Source organism: Emydura macquarii, unplaced genomic scaffold (assembly GCF_026122565.2).
Source record: "Emydura macquarii macquarii isolate MOO-44397 ecotype Brisbane River unplaced genomic scaffold, CSIRO-AGI_Emac_v2 contig_3240, whole genome shotgun sequence".
Taxonomy (NCBI): Eukaryota; Metazoa; Chordata; order Testudines; family Chelidae; genus Emydura; species Emydura macquarii.
Genome location: NW_027133377.1, coordinates 2,426,232 through 2,449,382, shown reverse-complemented (window position 1 = coordinate 2,449,382; position 23,151 = coordinate 2,426,232). Strand labels below are relative to the sequence as shown.

The 23,151-nt window shown below is 40.8% G+C and overlaps 1 protein-coding gene across 1 annotated transcript in view; it reads left to right on the top strand.

The window, feature by feature from the left end:
- KIAA1549L (KIAA1549 like) overlaps positions 1–23,151 on the top strand; it is a 195,344-nt gene that overhangs the window by 87,638 nt on the left and 84,555 nt on the right. The window contains exon 2 of the mRNA XM_067532099.1: positions 15,561–19,427. Within this exon, the coding sequence (XP_067388200.1) occupies positions 15,561–19,427 (3,867 nt within the window). The remainder of the gene's footprint in view (positions 1–15,560; positions 19,428–23,151) is intronic.

Here is a 23,151-nt window from a genome sequence, read left to right as displayed (position 1 = left end):
GGCTGAAACATTGAGCTCTTTCTCATAAATTGACCAATCTAACCAATTCAAAATTTGTGTTTTGGGTTTTTTTTAATTTGAAAAATGGGATGTCAGATGTTGAGCTTAAGTACTCTATTTGCTAGTTTTTCTTATAGGGACTTGTACAAGGCCATCCTGAGGCTGTGGTGTTGAGCCACAGAATATAAAGGGAAAAGTGGTACAAAGGAAAAACTATAAATAACACTGTTTATTTCAGGCAGCAGCCTCCCAGCATGAAGCCTCTCTGCTCCATTTGATTTTCCAGAGTGGTAAAACCCAGGCTTGCTTCAGAACTGGGTCACTGGGTAGAACCTACTGCCAAGGCCCCTGGCAGGATCCTTTCAATCATTGTAAATCAATTGAAAAGGCAGCGGTCTTTTCTGAGGGGTGCAGTACTTTGGCAGGGATGAAGCAGTCTATTCCTGAGTTTCTCCTGACCTCTCAGTCTGGCTGGTTCTGAGAGTCTCCAGACTCAGCTATGTCCTAGCCTGGAAGAAAAGAGAAAATGTCCTTCTTTCTGAAAGACCCCAGGCTATTTCCTATTCCTGCTTAACGGTCTGCCCACATGAGTTGGGGGTGGAGTCTTTAATTGACAGACTGAATGGGTCTGAATGGGTCTAGCCTGGAGTAGGAAATTAACCAGTTCCTTACCTAATCTAGTGTGGGACGTGCACCGCAACTAGGTTTTTTGTTTGTTTTTGTTTTTGTTGTATATTCCCTGGCTTCTAACATCATAAAGCAAATAGGGCAAAGTTTTCAAATATATGCAGTGGCCTGATCTAATTGGTGCAATGTTTTATGGACATGGCAGACACACATGCGTTTTTGTTGGCTGTAACCTTTGTTTCAGTGTAGTCTCCTTTACTGTGGGTTGGACTGAAACCTTACAATCCAGCCTGTGTAAGGGGCAGTGCTTTGCTGCACTGCCTCAGTAGTGGGGTAGGAACCAGATTGTGGTTCTGGAGCTTCCCCCTTTTTCCAGTGGGACATAATCTCAACATCCTTTCTGATAGCACAGGTTACTTTCCTGTCTGCATCAGCTGTGGTGTGTGAGCTGGTGCACTGAGGGGGACAGAGCCAAGGCTACACACACTTCCCACCCTTGCCAACCCACCTGTGCAGATGAGAGAGTGGCCACTCATGGTCTCATAATTCTCTAGGCAGGTGCACAGGAGGGCTCACGATTGAGCTCTGTATTTGTTTGTATATGTGAAAATTCATAACTTTCTCAGGAATGGATCAACTTCTCTCTCTCCTGCCTTGGCACATTTTGAAATGTTTCCTCTTATTGAAAATGAAAAAGTTTAGTAATCAATAATGGTTGTTTTAATGAGTTCAGTGCTAAGTGGGTTGTAGCCCTAAGAAGAAGGCAGTAAATCAATAGTCTAAAGTACGATAGAACAAAAGGTCATCTTAAATAGGATAAATAACTAATGAATTGTACATACTATGGCTCAGTGTGTAATTTAAGTGAGTACAGAGTTCTCAGGACAGATTTTTTAATTTCATATTCAGTTCAATTTGCTCTTTAGCTGCTTTTGCCAAGTTTTAGAGTTGCTGGTAGATTGTAAAGGTCACATTCCCTCCGAGGCAGACACTTTACCACTGTAATTAGCTATGCTAATCTGCATTTTCAGAAGCTTTTAGTCTAAAACAGAAATTGTAAATGTGGAAGGAATTTTAGTTTCAGTAGATTTACTAGAACTGCCTCCAGTTGCTACCACTGCAGCTCATACATGCATGTCCCATTAGGCCATCTCTGCCCCTTCATGTGGCTTGGTTCCGGTCTCCTTACATCCTGACACAGCCTGTGAAACACCTCATGTACCAGAAGGCAGCACACTACAACCTGTGTGTTCATGTTACAACTCAATGTCTTCTCTGCCTTGTTAGGATCTTGCTCAAACCTCATCATGTCCTTATACTTTTCTGGCTGTTACTTAACTGCATTTTAATATCAAATGCATGCTGATAGTCATCATGCTTGCTCTCACCCTACTACTAAATACATTCTGCTCTTAATAGTCATTATTGCTCTGCTTCTCTTTGATAGTGTTGAATATTCATTCCGATTCAGACTGTCTTCCCTGGGCTTCTTAGATGCTATTCTTTCTTGGTTCTCCTGTTTCATTTTTTGCCAAACTTTGAACATTTATTCCAGTAGCTCCATCTTTTTGCCCCCTCTTTGTCTGCAGTAGTGCCCCAGGGATCTATTCCTTAGCCCTCCCACTCTTTCTCTAGTCTCCCCTTCTAGGGGAGAACAAGATCAGTGCATTATACTCTCTCTGTCTTTTCCTTTTCTGAGCTTTCACCCTCTGTTTAGTCCCACTTCTCCTCTTGCCTCTTATATCTCTGCCTGAATGTCAGTGTCTCATCACATTGAATTCAACATGGCTAAAAGAGAGTTTATCAGCTCCACCTCCAAAACCCTCTCTTCTCCCACTTTCTCTGCTGTTGCTGACACTCTGTCATCCTCCTTTAGTGTCATTTTTTACTTCTGCCACTCCATTCCCCGCACATCTAGGCCCTTGCCAAATCCTGCCATTTGGTTTCTGTACAACGTCTCTGCAATTCTTCCTTTCCTCTCTGTCCCTACTGCCAATATCTTAGCCATGCTCCAGTAATTTCCTGTTTGCTCTCCTGCAACCTCATTTTTACTGGCCCCCTTCTCTTGTTCTTTTCCATCTCTACTCTATTAAAAAGACCACAGCTAAGATTATCTTTCTTTCCCAGTGCTCTGTCTTGAAATTTGTGCACTGATCTCCTGAGGTTTAGGTTCAAGCTTTTCCTGCATGCTTACTTAGCCTGCCATAACTCTGTGCCCTTGCACATAAGTCTTCCAAGCTTCTCACACAGCTTTGATATATGTATTGTACTTTTATACTGCCAGAAGTTGAGTAATTTATGCTCCTTCTATATCTGCAGTGATAACAAGTATTCCAGGTTCCACCAAAGCCAGATATATATGTTTAGTTATGTCATAGGCAAAGACGGGATTTGGTCCCCTCCCCTCCAGTTGCTACTAAACATACTGCAGGGGACTCCAGATGAAGTGGTGCAGCAACCTATACGAAGGCTCCTAGCATGCATTTTTATTTGTTGGTCTCTTCTCATTTTTGCTTTCTCCTTCCTCCTCTCTGCATCTGTTTCTTTCTGTTCCAATTTGGTGTATTCTGCCCTCTGCCCACCTACATATTTTATATCTTTTTTTATTACTTGAGTCTCTGTTTCCATATTACTTGATCACAGAACAGTAGTAGCTTATGTTAACCCATCCATGCCCATTTAGGGAACGGGTTACACTAATGTACATGCACTTGAGATTAAACTCCACACATTGGGAGGATTCTCTCACTTCCGAGTACCCCAACAGCTCACTAATGGAAGATGGCAAGTTATGTATGAGTGGGAGACATTTCTAGAAATGTACTGGTAGCCAAACAGAATCATAAGAAATTTCACAGCAGCAATATGACAGCATTTTGAATCTGACTAAAGATCACGTGGTAAGTACTTCTGTAAACCACCCATCATTCAACAGAATGAGGGTGGTCGCCTGGGGTTTTTGTTCACCAAAGGACATAAAAAGAAAAATTACCAGCTGGCACAGAAAAATACTTTAAAGCAAGGTGTAAAGGACTTGAGCTGGGTAGCTGTGAGTTGTGGAAGAAAAACAGCAGATGTCTCTGTGGCATATGACATTCTCATTCATTTTGCAACTCTAAGTTATGCCATGCTTTCCTCTACTCAGTGTCAAACTGACATTACCACATTTGACAAGATCTCGAGTCTACAGAATCTCTTGTAATGTGCCGATGAGAATGATAACCTTCAAGTAAAGAACAGAGGGGGGAGAGAGAGAGAGAGAGAGAGAATGTTACAGATCATAGATGGATTGATGTTGATGTATTCTGATGTTCTAGAGAGCAAAGTCTTTAGGAAAAAAAAAAAGAAATCTGTCTCACCTCATTTTCCTCTAGGACTCATCTTTAGAAAGCAGTAGGTGAGTCTTGTATAATGTAAACCATGCAAAAGACTTTAGGTCTGAATTTTGATACAGTATGTGGACTAATAGTCAGGTAGCACAATTTATTACTGCTTTAACAGACAATAATGAATTTCCCAGACCGGGAAACTCAAGAAGCATGCTGCTTGCCTGGAGCTAGAATTCAAGATGTGACAGAGAGTCTGCTGAGACTTATCAAGTCCTCAGACCACTATCTCTTCCTACTTTTCCATATGGGCACCAATGATCCTGCCAAGAACGACCTTCAGTGGATCACTTCAGACTATGTGGCTCTGGGAAGAAGGATAAAGGAGTTTGAGGCGCAAGTGATGTTCTCGTCCATCCTCCCTGTTGAAGGAAAAGGCCTAGGTAGGGACCATCGAATTGCGGAAGTAAAAGCGTGGTTACGCAAGTGGTGTCGGAGAGAGGACTTTGGATTCTTCAACCATGGGACGTTGTTCCAGGAAGATAGATTGCTAGGGAGAAATGGGATCCACCTAATGAAGAGAGGGAAGAGCATCTTTGCAGGCAGGTTGGTTAACCTAGTGAGAAGGGATTTAAACTAGGTTCACTGGGGGATGGGAACCTAAGCCCGGAGGTAAGTGGGGAATTGGGACACCAAGAGAAAGCGCAAGGATGAGGGTGCAACAGGGGAGGCCTCCTGGTCCCTACTGAGAAAGTAGGGCAATTGGCTAATTATTTTAGGTGCCTGTACACGAACACAAGAAGCCTGGGAAACAAGCAGGAGAAATTGGAAGTCCCTGGCACAGTGAAAGAACTATGGTGTGATTGGAATAACCGAGACTTGGAGTAATTCACACAAATGGAGCACTGTCATGGATGGGTATAAACAGTTCAGGAAGGACACGCAGGGGAGAAAAGGTGGAGGGAGTTGCACTGTATGTAAGAGAGCAATATGATTGCTCAGTGCTCCTGTATGAACCTGGAGAAAAGCCTGTTGAGAGTCTCTTGGTTAAGTTTATAGGTGAGAGCAACAAGGATGATGTTGTGGTGAGCATCTGTTATAGACCACCAGATCAGGAGGACAAAGTAGATGAGGCTTTCTTCAGACAATTAGTGAAAGTTTCCAGGTCACAGGACCTGGTTCCCATGGGGGATTTCAGTTACCCTGACATCTGCTGGGAGAGCAATATAGTAGAGCACAGACAATCCAGGAAGATTTTGGAGAATGTTGCAGATAACTTTCTGGTGCAAGTGCTGGAGGAACCTACTACGGTCTGTGCTCCTTTTGACCTTCTGCTCACAAACAGGGAAGAATTGGTAGGGGAAGTAGAAGTGGGTGGTAACCTCGGCAGCAGTGACCATGAGATGGTCGAGTTCAAGATCCTGACAAAAGGAAGAAAGGAGAACAGCAGGATACGGACCCTGGACTTCAAAAAAGCAGACTTTGACTCCCTCAGGGAGCTGATGGGCAGGATACCTAGGAGGCTAATATGAGAGGGAAAGAAGTCCAAGAGAGCTGGCTGTATTTTAAAGAAACCTTATTGAGGGCACAGGAACAAACCATCCCAATGTGCAGAAAGAATAGCAAATATGGCAGGCGACCAGCTTGGCTTAACAAAGGACACTAAATACAAAATACTAAATACAAAAAAGACACTTATAAGAAGTGGAAGCTTGGTCAGATGACTAGAGAGGTGTATAAAAATATTACTCGAGCATGCAGGAGTGAAATCAGGAAGGACAAAGCGCAATTGAAGTTGCAGCTAGCAAAGGACATAAAGGGAACAAGAAGGGTTTCTGCAGGTATGTTAGTAACAAGAAGTAGTTCAGGGAAAGCATGGGCCCCTTACAGAATGGGGGTGGCAACCTAGGGACAGATGATGTCGAAAAAGCTGAAGTACTCAGTGCCTTTTTTGCCTCTGTCATCAAAGACAAGGTCAGCTCCCAGACTGCTGCAGTGGGTGGCACAGAATAGGGAGGAGGTGAATATCCCTCAGTGCTGAAGGAAAAGGTTCAGGATTATTAAGAAAGGCTGGACATGCACAAGTTCATGGGACCAGATGCAATGCATCTGAGGATGCTGAGGGAGTTGGCTGATGTGATTGCATATCCATTGGCCATTATCTTTGAAAACTCGTGAAGATTGAGGGAGGTCCCAGATGATTGGAAAAAGGCAAATATAGTGCCCATCTTCAAAAAAGGGAAAAAGGAGGATCCGGGGAACTACAGACCGGCTAGTCTCACCTAGGTCCCTGGAAAAATCATGGAGCGGGTCCTCAAGGAATCCATTTTGAGGCACTTGGAAGAGAGGAAGGTGATCAGGAACAGTCAGCATGAATTCACCCAGGGCAAGTCATGTCTGACCAACCTGATTGCCTTCTATATGAGATGACTGACTGAGGATGTGGGGAAAGCAGTGAACATAATATACCTTTAATTTAGCAAAGCTTTTGGTGTAGTGTCTCCCACAGTATTCTTATCAGCAAGTTAAAGAAGTATGGGTTGGATAAATGGATTATAAAATGGATAGCAAGCTGGCTAGATCATCGAGCTCAACGGGTAGTGATCAATGGCTCCATGTCTAGCTGGCAGCCAGTCACAAGCGGAGTACCCCAAGGGTCGGTCCTGGGGCCGGTTTTGTTCAACATCTTCATTAATGATCTGGAGGATGGGGTGGATTGCACCCTCAGCAAGTTTGTAGATACCACTAAGCTGGGGAGAGTGGTAGATATGCTGGAGGGCAGGAATAGGATACAGAGTGACCTAGAAAAATTAGAGGATTGAACCAAAAGAAATCTGATGAGGTTCAACAAGGATAAGTGCAGAGTCCTCCACTTAGGACGGAAGAATCCCATGCATTGCTACAGACTGGGTAGCGATGAGCTAAGCAGCAGTTCTGCAGAAAAGGACCTGGGGGGTTACAGTGGACAAAAAGCTGGACATGAGTCAACAGTGTGCCCTTATTGCCAAGAAGGCTAATGGCATATTGGGCTGCATTAGTAGGAGCATTGCCAGGAGATCAAGGGAAGTGATTATTCTCCTCTATTCGGCATTGGTGAGGCCGCATTTGGAGTATTGTGTCCAGTTTTGGGCTCCCCACTACAGAAAATTGAAGAGTCCAGAGGAGGGAAAAAAAATGATTAGAGGGCTGGAGCACAAGACGTATGAGGAGAGGCTGAGGGAACTAGGCTTGTTTAGCTTGCAGAAGAGAAGAATGAGGGGGGATTTGATAACAGCGTTTAACTACCTGAAAGGGGGTTCCAGAGAGGATGGAGCTAGGCTGTTCTCTGTGTTAGTAGATGACAGAACTAGGAACAATGATCTCAAGTTGCACTGCGGGAGGTCTAGGTTGGATATTAGGAAAAACTTTTTCATTAGGAGGATGATGAAGCACTGGAATGGTTTACCTAGGGAGGTGGTGGAATCTCCATCTTTAGAGGTTTTCAAGGTGCGGCTTGACAAAGTCAAAGTCCCTCTAAGTCCCGTAGCTGATCATGGAAGACCAGCAGCTGCAAGAGCAAGTGTAAGGCAGCTTAGTGCCAAGAACACCATGATGCGAGCAGCACCTGCAGTGCCTTGCCCCAAACAGGGGCCTGTGATAGCATTGCCCAAAAGGTTTAATGGGAACCGCCGGCACTTTCAGATCTTCATGAGCCAATGCTGCCTTCTGTTCCTGACGCACCCCAGAATCTATGCCTCTGTCCAAGGTGTCTGTGGTAATCTGCCTGCTGACAGAAGATGCATTAGACTGTGCCTTCCTCCTTCCGGAAGACCATAGCCCAGTGCTGTCAAACTGGGATGCCTTTTCTCCAGTCAATATCAACCGTCTTCAGTGACTCGCAACAAGTTGGAATGGCTGAGGCAGTCCTAAGGAGACTCCGACAGGGACCAGGCACACTTCCATCAGCACACTTCCACCACCTCACAGCAGATGCTTAGTGGAATGAAGCAGCACATCTGTACCAGTTCCTGTGGGGCTTGCAGGAAGAGATCAAAAACGAACTAGCCTGTGTACAGATGCATACGGGCCTAGATGTCCTTGTGGACCTTGGCATCCACATATACAAATCGCTGCAAGAATGAAGAGAGGAGAAAAGAGGTTCCCTGCAGTCCCTCTACCCACGTACTGTGATGTCATCTTCTGTATTGCCTACCAAACTCACGCAAGCCAATCTAACTTATCAATGACTCACCCCTGCCGAAAAAGAACGGTGCCATCAGCGCCACCTCTGCTTCTACTGAGGTGGACCAGGCCATGCCCTCTCAACCTGCCTAATGTGAATGTTGAGGAGCTAGGGGAAGCAATCTGGTTCAGGTGTAGTGGGGGGAAATGGCCTAGTCTTTGAGAGAACAGAATTTCCCTGTACCCTAGTTCTCATTGAGGTACCCTCCGAGTCACATCCAAAGGCTTCCCATTTGCAGGTGCCTATCCAGCTGCATATCCCGGGACACCCCCGGCAGATCCCTCTCAGCAGGCTCTCATCGATTTGGGAGCAGTGAACAATTTTATGAATGCAGCTTCAGTTCAGCCCCTACAAATTCCCCTGCAACCGAAGGTCATGTTGGACATGATGGAAATTATTGATGGCTCCCCACTGTCTTCAGGTCCAGTTGTGGAGGAGACTGTCCACTCTGATCTGGACTGTGTGCCTTATGCTTCATGCTCCCGCTTCCCTGGCTTGGCTCCTGGCCTCTGACTTGTGATTCTGATCTTCAGTTTGTCTCCTGCTTCAGATCTCCTGGTATCCTGATATAGCTGACTCTTGACTCCTGACTGTGGTTTCCAGCTCTGACCACTAGGTCTGGCTTCCCACAACCTGGCCTTGACAGTACCGAATGTGCTGCAAGCATTTTCATGCGGCTGAGACTCCTCAGCTGGCTCTGCAGCTTCATTTCCAGCTCACCACTCTATTCATCCCACTATAAATCAGCATCTCATTCACTGGGCCTGGTCAGGATCCAGAGGTAGTTCCATCCCTGGGTTGACTAGCACAGCCACATTCAGGTTGATCAGGATCCCTCTGCCTGCCTAGCTTTTCTTGCTACTGCTGCTCTCCTATCTGCTTGCCTCTCTGCAATGACACCACCAAAATCACTCCAACCTAAGTGCAAGGCTCATGGATCTTATTGGTTAATGCAGAAAACATGATTATGATTTTTGACCCAAATTTCTGTCCTGGATATCTCCTTGGTGCTGTGAGTGGTGTTATTAACTGAATAATCCTGCTCATCATAGGAATTACTAGAAGTTAATCCTGAAAACTAGACAGCTCAGTCCTTCAACTTCCTTCCTTCCTCTAATGATCTATTCAAATAATATTACCGAATGCTAATACAAGTGACTGGGTAATCTTGTTTAAGAGCAGAAGTGGTAGATTGCAAATATTTTATGCAAATATATGTTAGTTATGTAGCACCTCTGTGGTTTGTGTAGCAATTCCCTTCAGTTTCTAGCTCTATGAATAATGGCAAATAATTTTGTGTTTTCTTCATATGATAGCAATCCTATATAAATGAAACTTCACTGTGCTGATTCTAAACTAATCCAGATGCTCATTTTCTAGGAATGTAGGTTCTATTGTACAGGCCCATCTACTTTGCTATTAACTTATAATCAATGCTTCATATCCAACTGTTGTACAAGTGCAAGTGTTTTCCTCCTGTGTTTTTGTTTGTGGGGTCTTAGAGCACTGAATTGGTTGTGATTTACTTTGTTGGATTGCATGGCTAGGGGTGGCATAGCCATCAGGGAGGGAGAAAATATGTGGGCATGAGGCAGGTAAACTTCAGTCTAAGTAAGTGATACACAGCTGAATCACCAGCTAAGAAGCTGTAGGGAGTTTCAAGGGTAAGTGTGGGGGTGAATGGAGGGAACCATGGCTGGAGAAGCACTTTGGAGGGGAGGAGGGACCATGGCTGAAAGGCACATGCCAGAAGGGGATGGAGGGTACTCAGCTGACAAACTAAGGAGCATTATTGATAGTGGACACTTAGTGATCAGTGTGGATACCAGTGAGACATGGTATGCCCGATTTGCAGATCAGTAAGGTTTAATGTGCAAGGTTTTCTATAAATATACTAGTTAAATACAAAGCCTAAAATTAACTACACTATATCATACTTGCTAAGCCTGGAGAGCTAAGCAGTCACTCAGAAGGCTGTATACAGGCATGGCTTTCTTCAGGGCCCCGCCAGGGAGTCAGTGGCCTCTGCTCCAACCGGCAGCAGCTCCCGCGGAGTCAGGTGTTCATGGAGCACGCCCCTTTGTCTTAAGTAGTGACTTATAGCCTTCCATAAACAGCTTTCACCTAATTACCTCTCTGCTCATTATCATATATGCTAATTACCTACATTGGGTTTTCACCCTTAACTACATTCCATTCTCACCATGATAATTGGGGTCGTCAAAACAACATCTGGTGATAGGAGGGGCGGTTTAAAAATATGTCCCTAGGCAATGAAAGTGTGTACCCCCAGACGTTCAAGGATAACTTGTTGTTCCCACCACTGTTATCTATGTGCAGCTGCAAGCATACATGGTGTGTATTTTGTCTTGTTATGTGCAGAAACTGAGACATCTGAAAGGTTACTCAGTAGTCCTATTCATCTCTGCCAATTGGAAGATGTCATGCTACAGGGATCAGAATAGCCAAGCAAGCAACTGAAGCTATGTTAGGCCTGTAGGACAGTGGTCAAGCAACTCAAATTGTACTGGGCTTCCAACAGGATCACCAGTTGAGAGAGCTGTCAGATTGAGAGTGCAAAATTGTGCCAATGTGATGCATCAACATTAGAGCTCTTTAGAATGAATAAGTACTGACTCAGGTTACCCTGGCTCTTACCCCTATACAATTTGAAATAAATCGCACTGATTGTTACATATAAGATCACAAGAAGGTCATACTGGGTCAGACCAATGGTTCATCTAGCTCAGGATTCTGTCTTCTGATAGTGGCCAATGCCAGGTGCTTCAGAGGGAATGAACAGAACAGGGCAACCATCAAGTGATCCATCCCCTGTTGTCCAATCCTAGCATTTGGCAGTCAGAGGCTTAGGGAACCCAGAGCATGGGGTTGCATCCCTGATCATCTTGGCTAATAGACACTGATGGACCTATCCTCCATAAACTTATCTAATTCTTTTATGAATCCAGTTATAGTTTTGGCCTTTACAACCCCTCACAATGAGTTCTACAGGTTGACTGTGTGTTATGTTCCAAAACCTCTCTATTGACTCAGTCTGGGACAGTTCCTCAGATTGTCACCTAAAAAGAGTAGCTCAAGTGTGGGAGTCTTACATCCTCTGCAGTGAAGACCAATACAAAGAATTTATTTAGCTTCCTTGAGTGATGTGATGTACTTCTTGTTTGTTTTAAACCTGTGGCCTATTAATTTCATTGGGTGACCCTGGGTTCTTGTGTTGTGAAGGAGTAAATAACACTTCTTTATTCACTTTTTCCACACTAGTCATGATTTTATAGACCTCTATCATATCCCCCCTTAGTCGCCTCTTTTCCAAGCTGAATAGTCTCAGTCTTTTTAATTTCTCCTTATATGGAAACTGTTCATACCTTTAATAATTTTTGTTGTCCTTCTCTGTACCTTTTCCATTTCTAATATATCTTTTTTGAGATGGGATGACCAGAACTACATGCAGTATTAAAGGCATGGGTGTACCATGGATTTATATAGTGGCATTATGATATTTTCTGTCTTATTATATATCCGTTTCTTGATGGTTCCTAATATTGTTAGCTTTTTTTGACTGCCACTACGCATTGAGTGGATGTTTTCAGAGAACTATCCACAATGATTCTAAGATCTCTTTCTTCAGTGGTAACAGCTAATTTAGACCCCACCATATTATATGTATAGTTCGGATTATGTTTTCAAATATGCATTACTTTGCATTTATCAACATTGAATTTTCTCTGCCATTTGGTTGCCTAGTCACCTTGTTTTGTGAGATCCCTTTGTAACTCTTCACAGTCTACTTGGGACTTAATTATCTTGTGTAATTTTGTATCATCATTTGACACCTCACTGTTTACCCCTTTTTCCAGATCATTTATGAATATGTTGAATAGCACTGGTCCCAGTACAGATCTCTGGGGACTCCACTATTTACTTCTCCCCACTGTGAAAACGGACCCTTTATTCCTACCCTTTATTTCCTGTCTTTTAACCATTTACTGATCCATGAGAGGACCTTCCCATGAGTGCTTAGTTTGCTTAAGAACCTTTGGTGAGGGAGCTTGTCAAAGGCTTACTGAACGTCCACATACATTATTATCCACTGGATCACCCTTGTCCACATGTTTGTTGACCTCCTCAAATAATTCTAGTAGATTGGTGAGGCATGATTTCCCTTTACAAAGGCCGTGTTGGTTCTTCCCCGAGAAATCATGTTCATTTATGTATTTGATAATTCTGTTCTTTATTATAGTTTCTACCAATTAGCTTGCTACTGAAGTTAGGCCTACGGTTCTGTAATTGCCAGGATTGCCTTTTTTAAAAAAAAGTTGGCATCACAGCCTCCAGTCATCTGATACATAAGCTGATACAAGTGATAGGTTACACACCATAATTAGTTCTGCAATTTCTTATTTGAGTTCCTTCAGAATTCCTGGGTGAATACCATCTGGTCCTGGTGACTTCTTACTGTTTAACTTATCTGTTTGTTCCAAAACCTCCTCTATTGACACCTCAGTCTGGTACAGTTCCTCAAATTGTCACCTAAAGAGAATGGTGTGTGGATCTCCATCACATCCTCTGCAGTGAAGACCGATGCAGAGAATTGATTTAGCTTCTCTGAAATGGTTTTGTCTTCCTTAAGTGATCCTTTAGCACCTCAATCATCCAGTGGTTCCCCTGGTGGCTTGACAGGCTTCCTTCTTCTGGTGTACTTAAAATGTTTTTAATTTAGTTTTTGAGTCTTTTACTAGTTGCCCTTCAAATTGTTTTTTGGCCTGCCTAATTGTAGTCTTACACTTGACTTGCCAGAGTTTATGCTTCTTTCTATTTTCCTTGGTAGGATTTGACTTCCAATTTTTAAAGGATGCCTTTTTGCCTCTAACCACTTCTTTTACTCTATTGTTTAGCCATGGTGGCATTTTTTTGGTCCTTTTACTATTCTTTTTCATTTGAGGTATACATTTAATTTGAGCTTCTATTGTGGTGTTTTCTTAAAAGTTTCCATGCACCTTGCAGGGATTTCACTCTTGTGATTTGTGATAGTTGCTTCCCCAGTAATTGGTGGAAGCCCTTTTGAGTGTGGATGCAAGCTATTTTTCAGCCAGTTGAGGTGAGAACAATAGATATAACTTTTGTATTGTAGACATTGCCTCTCAGGACTCCCCTGGGATTGTGTGGTTTATGTAACATCCCTGACACAGAATTATTCTGAAGGGCACAGTCTAGCCCCTTGTAAGTACAATAATTTTCCCCTATATAATATTTTGCTGCCTATATTTAGAAAATATTTGAGGATTTCATATTGGTGCATAATATTCTCTTCTTTTTCTCATTCCAGTTAAGAATGCTGCTTCCATAAAATAATTTGTTTCTAGGTGCTTTATTTATTGCATATGTCACAACAAAGGAATACAAATCAGTCATTTCTCATCATGATCCAATACAGTTCTTAAATAAGATGATAAGAGGAAAGGTCTTTAATCCCTGTAATGTGAAAATGCTGACTTGGACATATTAACTAGTTTAACCACAGTGTGTTAATGCTAAATGGAAATACTTGTTTCAAAATGGGCTTAGTTTGGACTCTGCATTTAATTTTCATATTAAGATGTTTGCTGTATGGTAAACAAAAATATTGAGCAGTAGTAAACTAATCTGAATTACCTTTCACTCCGAAGTACTTTGGAGGTCATTTGTGTGTATCTGTAGTTAGTGTTTTGAATGGAAGATCTGTGTATATGGAGGGTTGGAGCCCAAACACAGGACTAGATTAATAGAATCACAGATTTAAGAGCAGCAGGAACCACTTTGACCATCTACTCTGACCTGAGCATACGTGTATGAGGCAGTGTGTAGCACAGAAGCAGCACAGAGAAGGAATTAAACCTCAGACAGTCATGATACCTTCTGTGTTCCCTGTTTATTTCTGAGGCATTATCATGTGCTGCTGGCCCCTACTGGTAGTAGATTACCTTCCCCTGCACTGGCTTGTCTGCACTGACTGGTTTATTGGGGGGCAGAGCCAATGCCCTGCCTATTTTCTACCACTTGACTGGGTGCAGTGTATTGAAAACTGTTAAAATTACAAACATCATTTCAAGTTTGTAAGTGGTTTCAAGAGGGAATAGGAGGTCTGCAGCACTTGTTTACTGCTACACGCCCCAACATTGGCTGAAATCATATAGCAATGTGTATGTATGTGTGGGGAAAACATCAGTTTTGTTACATCTGTCGTATCATTACCCACTCACGTTACAGGGGAGTGGTCTGCTCCCTCTTATGCCCTGGGTACATAGGCTGGGCCACAATCTGGCTCACAGTGAAATGGAAAATGGCAATGATAAGTTTTAATTGATAAATTATCTCATGAAAAACAACAAAACATTAATTTTAATCTTGATTGCATCACAATCTTCCAAATAAAAAGGATGCAAGGTTTCCCAAATTGTGATTTACTGTGTAATCATTTGAAGAAAACAAAGCCTAGGAACAATATGGTGTAGAATGTTAAATAAATTGGCGCTAGTGATGTTTTATACATTTGCACCTATCAAACGAGTTTAATTTCCTAATTTGATTTTATTTTCCCCTGCCTTTACTCAGTTTCATCCCTGTTATATTTTCTTGCCTTTCTGCCTATAATTATACACATTACTAGAGCTGGCAAGATGACCACCTACAGGTGCGTCATAGAGGAACCCAGCCAATATTGACTCTATTCCCATACTGTACAGTATGCTAAATCAGTGATGCTTGGTTGTCAGAATCCATTTCCTTTGTGTACAGCTGCTTCTAAACCCAAATATCTTATATAATATTTTTACAGACAAGGTGGGTGAGGTCATATCTTTTATTGAACCAGCTTCTGTTTGGGGGTGAGAAGGGCTTTCGAGCTTGTCTTTCTCACTAGCAGAAGTTGGTTCAATAAAAGGTATTCCCTCACCCAGTTTGTGGCTCTGATATCCTGGGACTGACAAGATTACAACTACACTGCCTATATTACTTTGACACAATATGGCAGATGATAACATCAAAAGTTGTCTCAAGTGCAACAAGTTATCTTTCTAGTAAATTAAGCCATCTTTGTTTATGAGCAATATCAGTAATTATTTTTTACTATCACCGTGAGTGAAGCTTGGCGTATCTTTTATTTTTCTCTCTAATAAAACAATGAGAGAGTTATGTTTCCTCACATTGCACTTTTCATTTTAATATTTTTAACTTTCTCTGATTGTTTATTCATTATGTCCTTTCAACATAGAGAAATAAGTCATTTGTCTAGGATTATACATTTTCTGTTCAGATTCACTGATGTGCTGTATCAAGATGACATATTTTTTTTTGGAAAGATATTCATTTTAATTATTGTTTTACAGGTACCAAACAACACCAAATAAATGTTGCCCCCTCTACAGAGTCTCTTGCTAACTGGAGATCTATATTATCACCAACATGGCCTTCAACAGAAATTAAGTCTTCCTCAATGGTTGACATGTCAGTGAGACAGACATTGAAGAATGCAAACTTGCTTCAGATAATAAAAACAACACTGACTGGCACACACACCAGAACTATGGATCAAACTAATTTTTCACCCACTCTTTACCAAGGCAGTGGAAATAGTGCATCCCAAGAGCCTTCCGAGGTATCAGCTGAATCACAAGTGAGGTCATCATCTCAAGATGCAGATGAAACAGCTGTTGTATCAGGTTTGCCTCAAATCAGTATGTTTGCCACATTGTCCACAAAACCATCAATGACATATTTAAGTACTGATGTGCCATCTCAGCTAACATCATTAGAAACATCCTCCATTTCAAAAGAAAACACATCAGGATCAGACATTCTTGCAACTGTTCCATCACCCTCATTTTCTTCATTGGTAATACAATCACCCCATACCATTATCTTTTCTAAGTCGACCGTATTACCCACCAAAGTGCCTTTATCCACAGATACTGAAAGTTCCTTCAACATAGATTCATCTGACTCTCATTTTAGTGCAAGCAGAGATAATCCACCAAGCACAGTCACTGCTGTAAATTCAAGTACAGTGAACCACACATTATCCAGAAGGGGTTCCAAAGAGGTCACAGGTATCACATCACTTAATAGCTTTGGATCAACAATGATACATTCCACAAAGACAATGGGTAGAGTGTCCCCCTCAGAAAGTACCTCCTTACTATCTGTACACTCTCCTATTTCTCTGTCAGTAATATCCTCTGAGTCTTTCCTACCAATAGCTTCTGAAAGTGTGTCATGGCTTCCTACTGAAAGAACTTCATTATCTCACTCAGCAGATAATGTGTCTTCTTCAGGAGCAATACCCACCAGTCTGCCATTCAAGGCAGTGATGATTGACAGAGTGAATGACATCAGCCCAGCTGCATCATCACCAGCTTTAAATAGTAAATCAGCGATTCCAGTAGTTAGTAGTTCTTTCTTTCATACCATGGGTACTATGTCTGCATTACAAAAAGTGACAAGTCATCAGTCTTCCACATCAGCTAATGACATGTTGGGTTTTACCAAGGCAATATTTTTATCACCGGCTTCTAAGAGTCCAGTGGGAGTCTCCAATTCAACAGAAAATATGTCTTCCTTTATTGTGCCAAGAACATTTATTCCAGATGCAATAAGCACTAGCAATGAAGTAGTTCCACCATCAGCACCTACAAGTGTATCAGGCTTTCTTTTCAGAAATACCACACTCCCCTATTCAACAGATAAAATATCTTCCTTAATAACTGTGATAAATCATACTTTTAATATTATGGCACATACTAACAATGCAACAAACTCAACACTGGACTATGAGAACACTTCTATGCTCCCTTTAATAAATATTTCATCCCTTTTTCACTCAACAGTGTCAATCAGTCAAGCTTCTGGAAAAAAGCCAACTGGTACAGTTAATGAAGCCAGTGCAGTAGTATCAAGTGATTTTGAACATACTTTCCAGTCTCCTGGTGGCTCTTCAGTTAGAGAGGCACTCCGTCAGTCTTTCGAAACAAGTAGTACAGCCAGAGTGTACACCAACATAGATGCTAACAATATCCTTTCTTATGGACCTCAACGTTCCAAAGTTTCTCCAAAAACTCGAGCCAGGAAACACACAACAGGAACAAGGATTTTGAAAACAGAAATCATCGGTTCTGTTATTACATCTGCAGTATCGTTACCCACTCCCATCACAGGCCTTTCAAAATCTGTGTTCACTATTAAAGATACATCTGCTATTCAGAATTCTACAATTTCACAGCTTCCAGCTATTAATGAAGAAAGTCCAGCTGTAAACTTAACAGAAAATGAAGAAACAAATACAGGAGCATTCACTGTTGTCACTCCACAAATAAAATATACTCCACTACCAGCTTTAAATAAATCTGATTTTACCACTGATCAAGTTTCAAACACAGTTGATAAAAAAGTGTGGACTATTGTGCCTCCAGAATTATATGCATTGCCATCATTTGTTCCAGCAACAGAAGGCCCTCGCGGCCCAGCATCAGCTTTCTCTAGTATTTCAAACGCTGCTTCTGAAAGCAGTTTAGATACTACAAAAATACCTAAAACCACTGCTTCAGCTTCTGAATGGACTACAGAAGCCGTGCTTACTTCAGTTGGTGTTAGTATTCTGTCAGCAAAAGAAACAACCAAAATGCCAATAACGCAAGTATCTCCAAGCACTTCTGCATTAGAAACTTGGTCTCATGTCCCATATTCAACAATTTCAGGTCTGCAACAGCAAATAAACAATGTTATAAACGAACAAACAGCTTCTATCTCTGTAACTTTAGAGACCTCTACATCTGCAACATCTAATCAAAATGTTTCAACTTCACCTTTGACTGGAATTAAATCTCCTAATTTCACACAATTTAATATACATTCATCTGCCCTGGAAACGTCTACTGCTCAGTATTCGTCCCATGCTATCACTACCACACTACCTGCAGCCCAGTCAAAAAATGATATTGACACAACTCAAAATGTTACTGAATTCTTCACTCTCAGGGACACTAACTTCACTGCAAACTTTGAAATATCCTCCCATCAGTATGTACGTACAGTGAAGTATTTTGCAACTAATGATACAAATACTGCATCTAGCATTCTGAAATCTCAGACAACTCATGGTGAAAATGCCTCTTCATCAACACAAGCCTTATACACAACACCATCTGAGCTACCACTGGGTTCTCAATTCACTGACAATTTGATTATCTCAGCCATTAACAAAATTAGTTTGGTCAGTGGTACACAACCAACAATTTCTCCCTTTCCAATAGCCAAACAATCTTCAAGTTCAACATTGATATCTAGTCTAACTACAGAAGAATACATGACTTCTGGAAATTTGACAGACTACACAAGCAGCTCTGTTTCAGAACCATCTAGTCACTTGACTACCGTTATTCAAAAACAAGCTACACTTAGTACAGAGAGATGGCATGCAGATGATACAGGCGATATTCTAGTTACAGTTACTGTACCTAATGAAGCAATCAATGGCACCCCATTGCAAACACATACCACCAATGCTTCGCAGTCAGTCATCATAACTTCTGTCCATGCATCACCAACACAACTAAATTCCGCTTTTTTGCCAACAACCAACTTTACCCATTCTGTCATTACAGTGTTACCTTCAATGTCGTCTGGTGCAATACCTACAGTAGCAACTTCAGAAGCAAAACCAGTAACAGGAAAATCAGCTCCAACTTCACCAGTGCCAACTTCGTCCGTGTTTTCTCTAGGCACTGAAAACACACGCTTGCTGTCTGTGACAGCATTAAGCACATTGATATCAACACTAGCAAAAAATAACACTGCCTCAGAAATGACATCGACAGTAGCAGCACATACAAACTTTCCGTTTGCACCACGAAACACACCTACATCGCCGTCCAACACCACTGCTACATTTCTAACCAATAAAGTTAGTAGAGTCATAGCTTCCACACTGACATCCACAACACACACACAAAGACAGATAGAAACCACAGTACCTGATACCAAGAAGTTCACAAGCTCAGAAATCACCAAAACATCAACTGCATATCCACTGACAATTACAGCAGCTTTGACATCTATTACAGCATCAGCGAAGACAACTAGGCTTCCCCCTGCTCCAGTGGAAAACACTTCTGCTGCTCCTACAACTGCAACTTTTGCTAATGTGACAACAGTTCCCCCTCTGGAATGCCAGCTATCCAGTAACATCATGATTAAAACAGGTATGGCTATATACTCAGCTTGTTTAACTAGAAATACATCAATTTTGTATGAGATATAGTTCATCATAAATAGAAAAGTTGTTAAAAATATTGTTTAGTTTACTGAATAACTTAAGGACAATGATGATTAATGTGGGGATTAGATATAATGGTGATAAGTACACTAACCAACGAAATAAGTGATGATGAAGTTTGTAAATATAGATGATAGATTTACATTAGAATTGTCAATTAATCACTGTTAACTTGAGCGATTAACTCAAAACAAATTAACTCAATTAAAAAAATTAATCATGATTAATCACAGTTTTAACTGCACTGTTAAACAATATTATACCAATTTAAATTTATTATAAATATTTTGGATGTTTTCTACATTTTAAAATGTATTGATTTCAATTACAACACGGAAGACAAAGTGCACAGTGCTCAGTTCATATAATTTTTATTACAAATATTTACACTGTAAAAAGATAAAGAAAAGAAATAGTATTTTTCAGTTCACCTCATACAAGTACTGTAGTTCAATCTTTTTATCGTGAAAGTGCAATTTACAAATGTAGATTCTTTTTGTTACATAACTGCACTCAAAACCAAAACAATGTAAAACTTTAGAGCCTACAAGTCCGCTCAGTCCTACCTCTTGTTCAGCCAATCACTAAGACAAACAAGTTTGCTTATATTTACAGGAGATAATCCTGCCCGCTTCTTATGTCACCTGAAAATGAGAACAGGCATTCGCATGGCACTTCTGTAGCTGGCGTTGCAAGTTATTTACATGCCAGATATGCTAAACATTTGTATGCTCCTTCATGCTTTGGCCACCATTTCAGAGGATGTGCTTTCATGCTGATGATATTTGTTAAAAAAAAATGCATTAATTAAATTTGAACTCCTTGGTTGAGAATTGTATGTCTCCTGATTTTATGTAACCAAAAAAATTCTACATTTGTAAGTTACCCTTTCATGATAAAGAGATTGAACTACAGTACTTGTATGAGGTGAACTGAAAAATACTATTTCTTTTCTTTATCTTTTTACAGTGTAAATATTTGTAATAAAAATTATATAAACTGAGCACTGTGCACTTTGTATTCCGTGTTGTAATTGAAATCAATATAGTTGAAAATGTAGAAAACATCCAAGAGTATTTAAATACATGATATTGTATTATTGTTTAACCGTGCGATTAAAACTGTGATTAATCATAATTAATTTTTTTAAATCTTGCGATTAACTACAATTAATATTTTTAATTGGTTGACAGTCCTAATTTACATACTGTATACACTTTTACATTCTGCAGTATAGATGCTAAAAGGAGGTAACCAAAACCCATGCTCCAGGGCATCAGCTTCATTGTGGGTCAAATGCATTATGATAATTTGTTCCTTCCTCTGCAGTGATAAGCAGAGGTAACAGATTGAGGCAGATTAATATACTAGATAGACTTTTGATCTGATATGGAATGTCATTCTGTAAATGCCTATGTAAAGAGAAATTTCAAGCAAAGTTTACCATTTCATATCATACATTTTCAGATTATTTTATTGTCATATGTTCCATATTCAATCTCTGATAATAGCACCATTTGTCGTGGCTCTAACCTTGGTTTCATAAAGTTAAGGTACGGCCACTGCTAAGAACTGTAAGTTGAATGGGTCTTCAGAGATGTTTTTTTGCCAGTATAAGGGACTCATGCTGGTAGTATAGTGCAGTGGTTCTCAACCTTTCCAGACTACTGTCCACCTTTCAGGAGTCTGATTTGTCTTGCGTACCCTCAAATTTCACCTCACTTAAAAACAACTTGCTTACAAAATGAGACATAAAAATAAAAAAGTGTCACAGCACACTATTACTGAAAAATTGCCTGCTTTCTCATTTTTATCATATAAAATAAATTGATTGGAATATAAATATTGTACTTTACATTTCAGTGTATAGTATATAGAGCAGCATAAACAAGTCATTGTCGGTATGAAATTTTAGTTTGTACTGACTTTACTAAGTGTTTTTTATGTAGACTGCTGTAAAACTAGGCAGATATCTAAATGAGTTGATGTATCCCCAGAAGACCTCTGCATACCCCTTGTTGAGAACCACTGGCATAGTGTATCACCACGTTAGATAAAAACAATGAGAGTTCTGTAGCACTTTAAAGACTAATAAATTTAATTTCAGCAGACATAAGCTTTCGTGGGCATCAGCCCACTTCCTCAGATGCAGTTGGTAGAAATAATACAGCAAGTATTGGCAACATATATAGGAGGTGACATATACATATCCAAACATATACATATACATATCCTGCATCTGAGGAAGTGGGCTGAAGCCCATGAAAGCTTATGCCTGCTGAAATTAAATTTGTTAGTCTTTAAAGTGCTACAGAATTCTCATTGTTTTTGCTGTATACAGACTAACACGGCTACCCCTCTTAACCACATTAGATACTTAGCTTTGAGATTTACAAAAGGAAGAGACAGGGCTAGATAAAAGGGAATGTCAATTAATACAGGTATGGATGGGGCCAGGGAAAGAAAATCTGGAAATGATCAGCTTTTGGACATATTATATCCTTATTCCTATGTCTATGGAACCTAAATATCTGCATCAGTAACACAACATATGCAGCAACTGTGACAGACTGACAATATCCTGTAATATATTGAACAACCTTATGGAATTAAGATACACTTTACTGAATTAAGCTAAACCTTATTGAATTAGGTTTAATGCCTTTGGGGCACATTGTATTAAAATACAGTTGTGTGTGTGTATTGTTATGGCATGCTATGTACCTAGAAGGTACATGGTATGTTCTCTAGGAGGGAGTGGGGATGCTAATGAACTTCCTCAATTATTAGCCTTTGATGCCATCTCGACTCTAGAGAGATGCATATATGAGTTCAAACTGGATTCTCCAGAGATCAACAGACAAAGAAAAGACTTTTGGATAAATAAACTGGGTTTAGCTGGACTCTGGTCCAGCAAATGGACAGGACTCCTGGTCCATGGAGGGCCCCAATCCTTAGGGTAGGGTTGGAAGGACTGGGCCTGCCAGATCAATGTCAGGGTGAACTTCCTGGTAAACTTGTTAGCATTCATGTAGGTTCTTTTATTGTTTTTATATGTTTCGTTTATAGTGCTTTTTATCTTAAGAACACAATAGGCTTATTTAGAAAGAGCTGTGTGGTAACTTATATCTGCAGCAATCCCTATGTTAGTTTCTGAAGAGAAAGCAAGCAGGTCTGTTTAGGCAGACTGTCTTTGTTGGGAAATACACAGTGAGGGCAAGGAATTATGCAGCCTGAACATACCATGTTCTCTTCCAAAAGAGAGGCAACAGCTGGGGAGCTGGAAGCCTGGAAGTGGGTGCCCCTGCTAGTCCACTATGGGGAAATACAGCTGCAGCTTCCCTGAACTGTGACAGCAGCTATGCCCAAAACACGGGATGAGAGTAAGACATGTGTCTAGAATATACAGTATACAGTGGAAGACACTGAGTCTTTCTGCCAATTATTCTACAAAAATGCCATCTGTAAATGATCCAGTCTTTTCCCCAGAGCAATCAACTGATCAACAAAAGCTTTGGACAGTTTCTAAAATGAAAGTAACAGTGGATATGAAATGCCATTTTTGTTTGTTTGTTTCCACTTATGAGAAGTAGACATATTAATTTGTTGTCTGTTTATGAAAATGTGCAGTGCATATTCTTCCATACAGT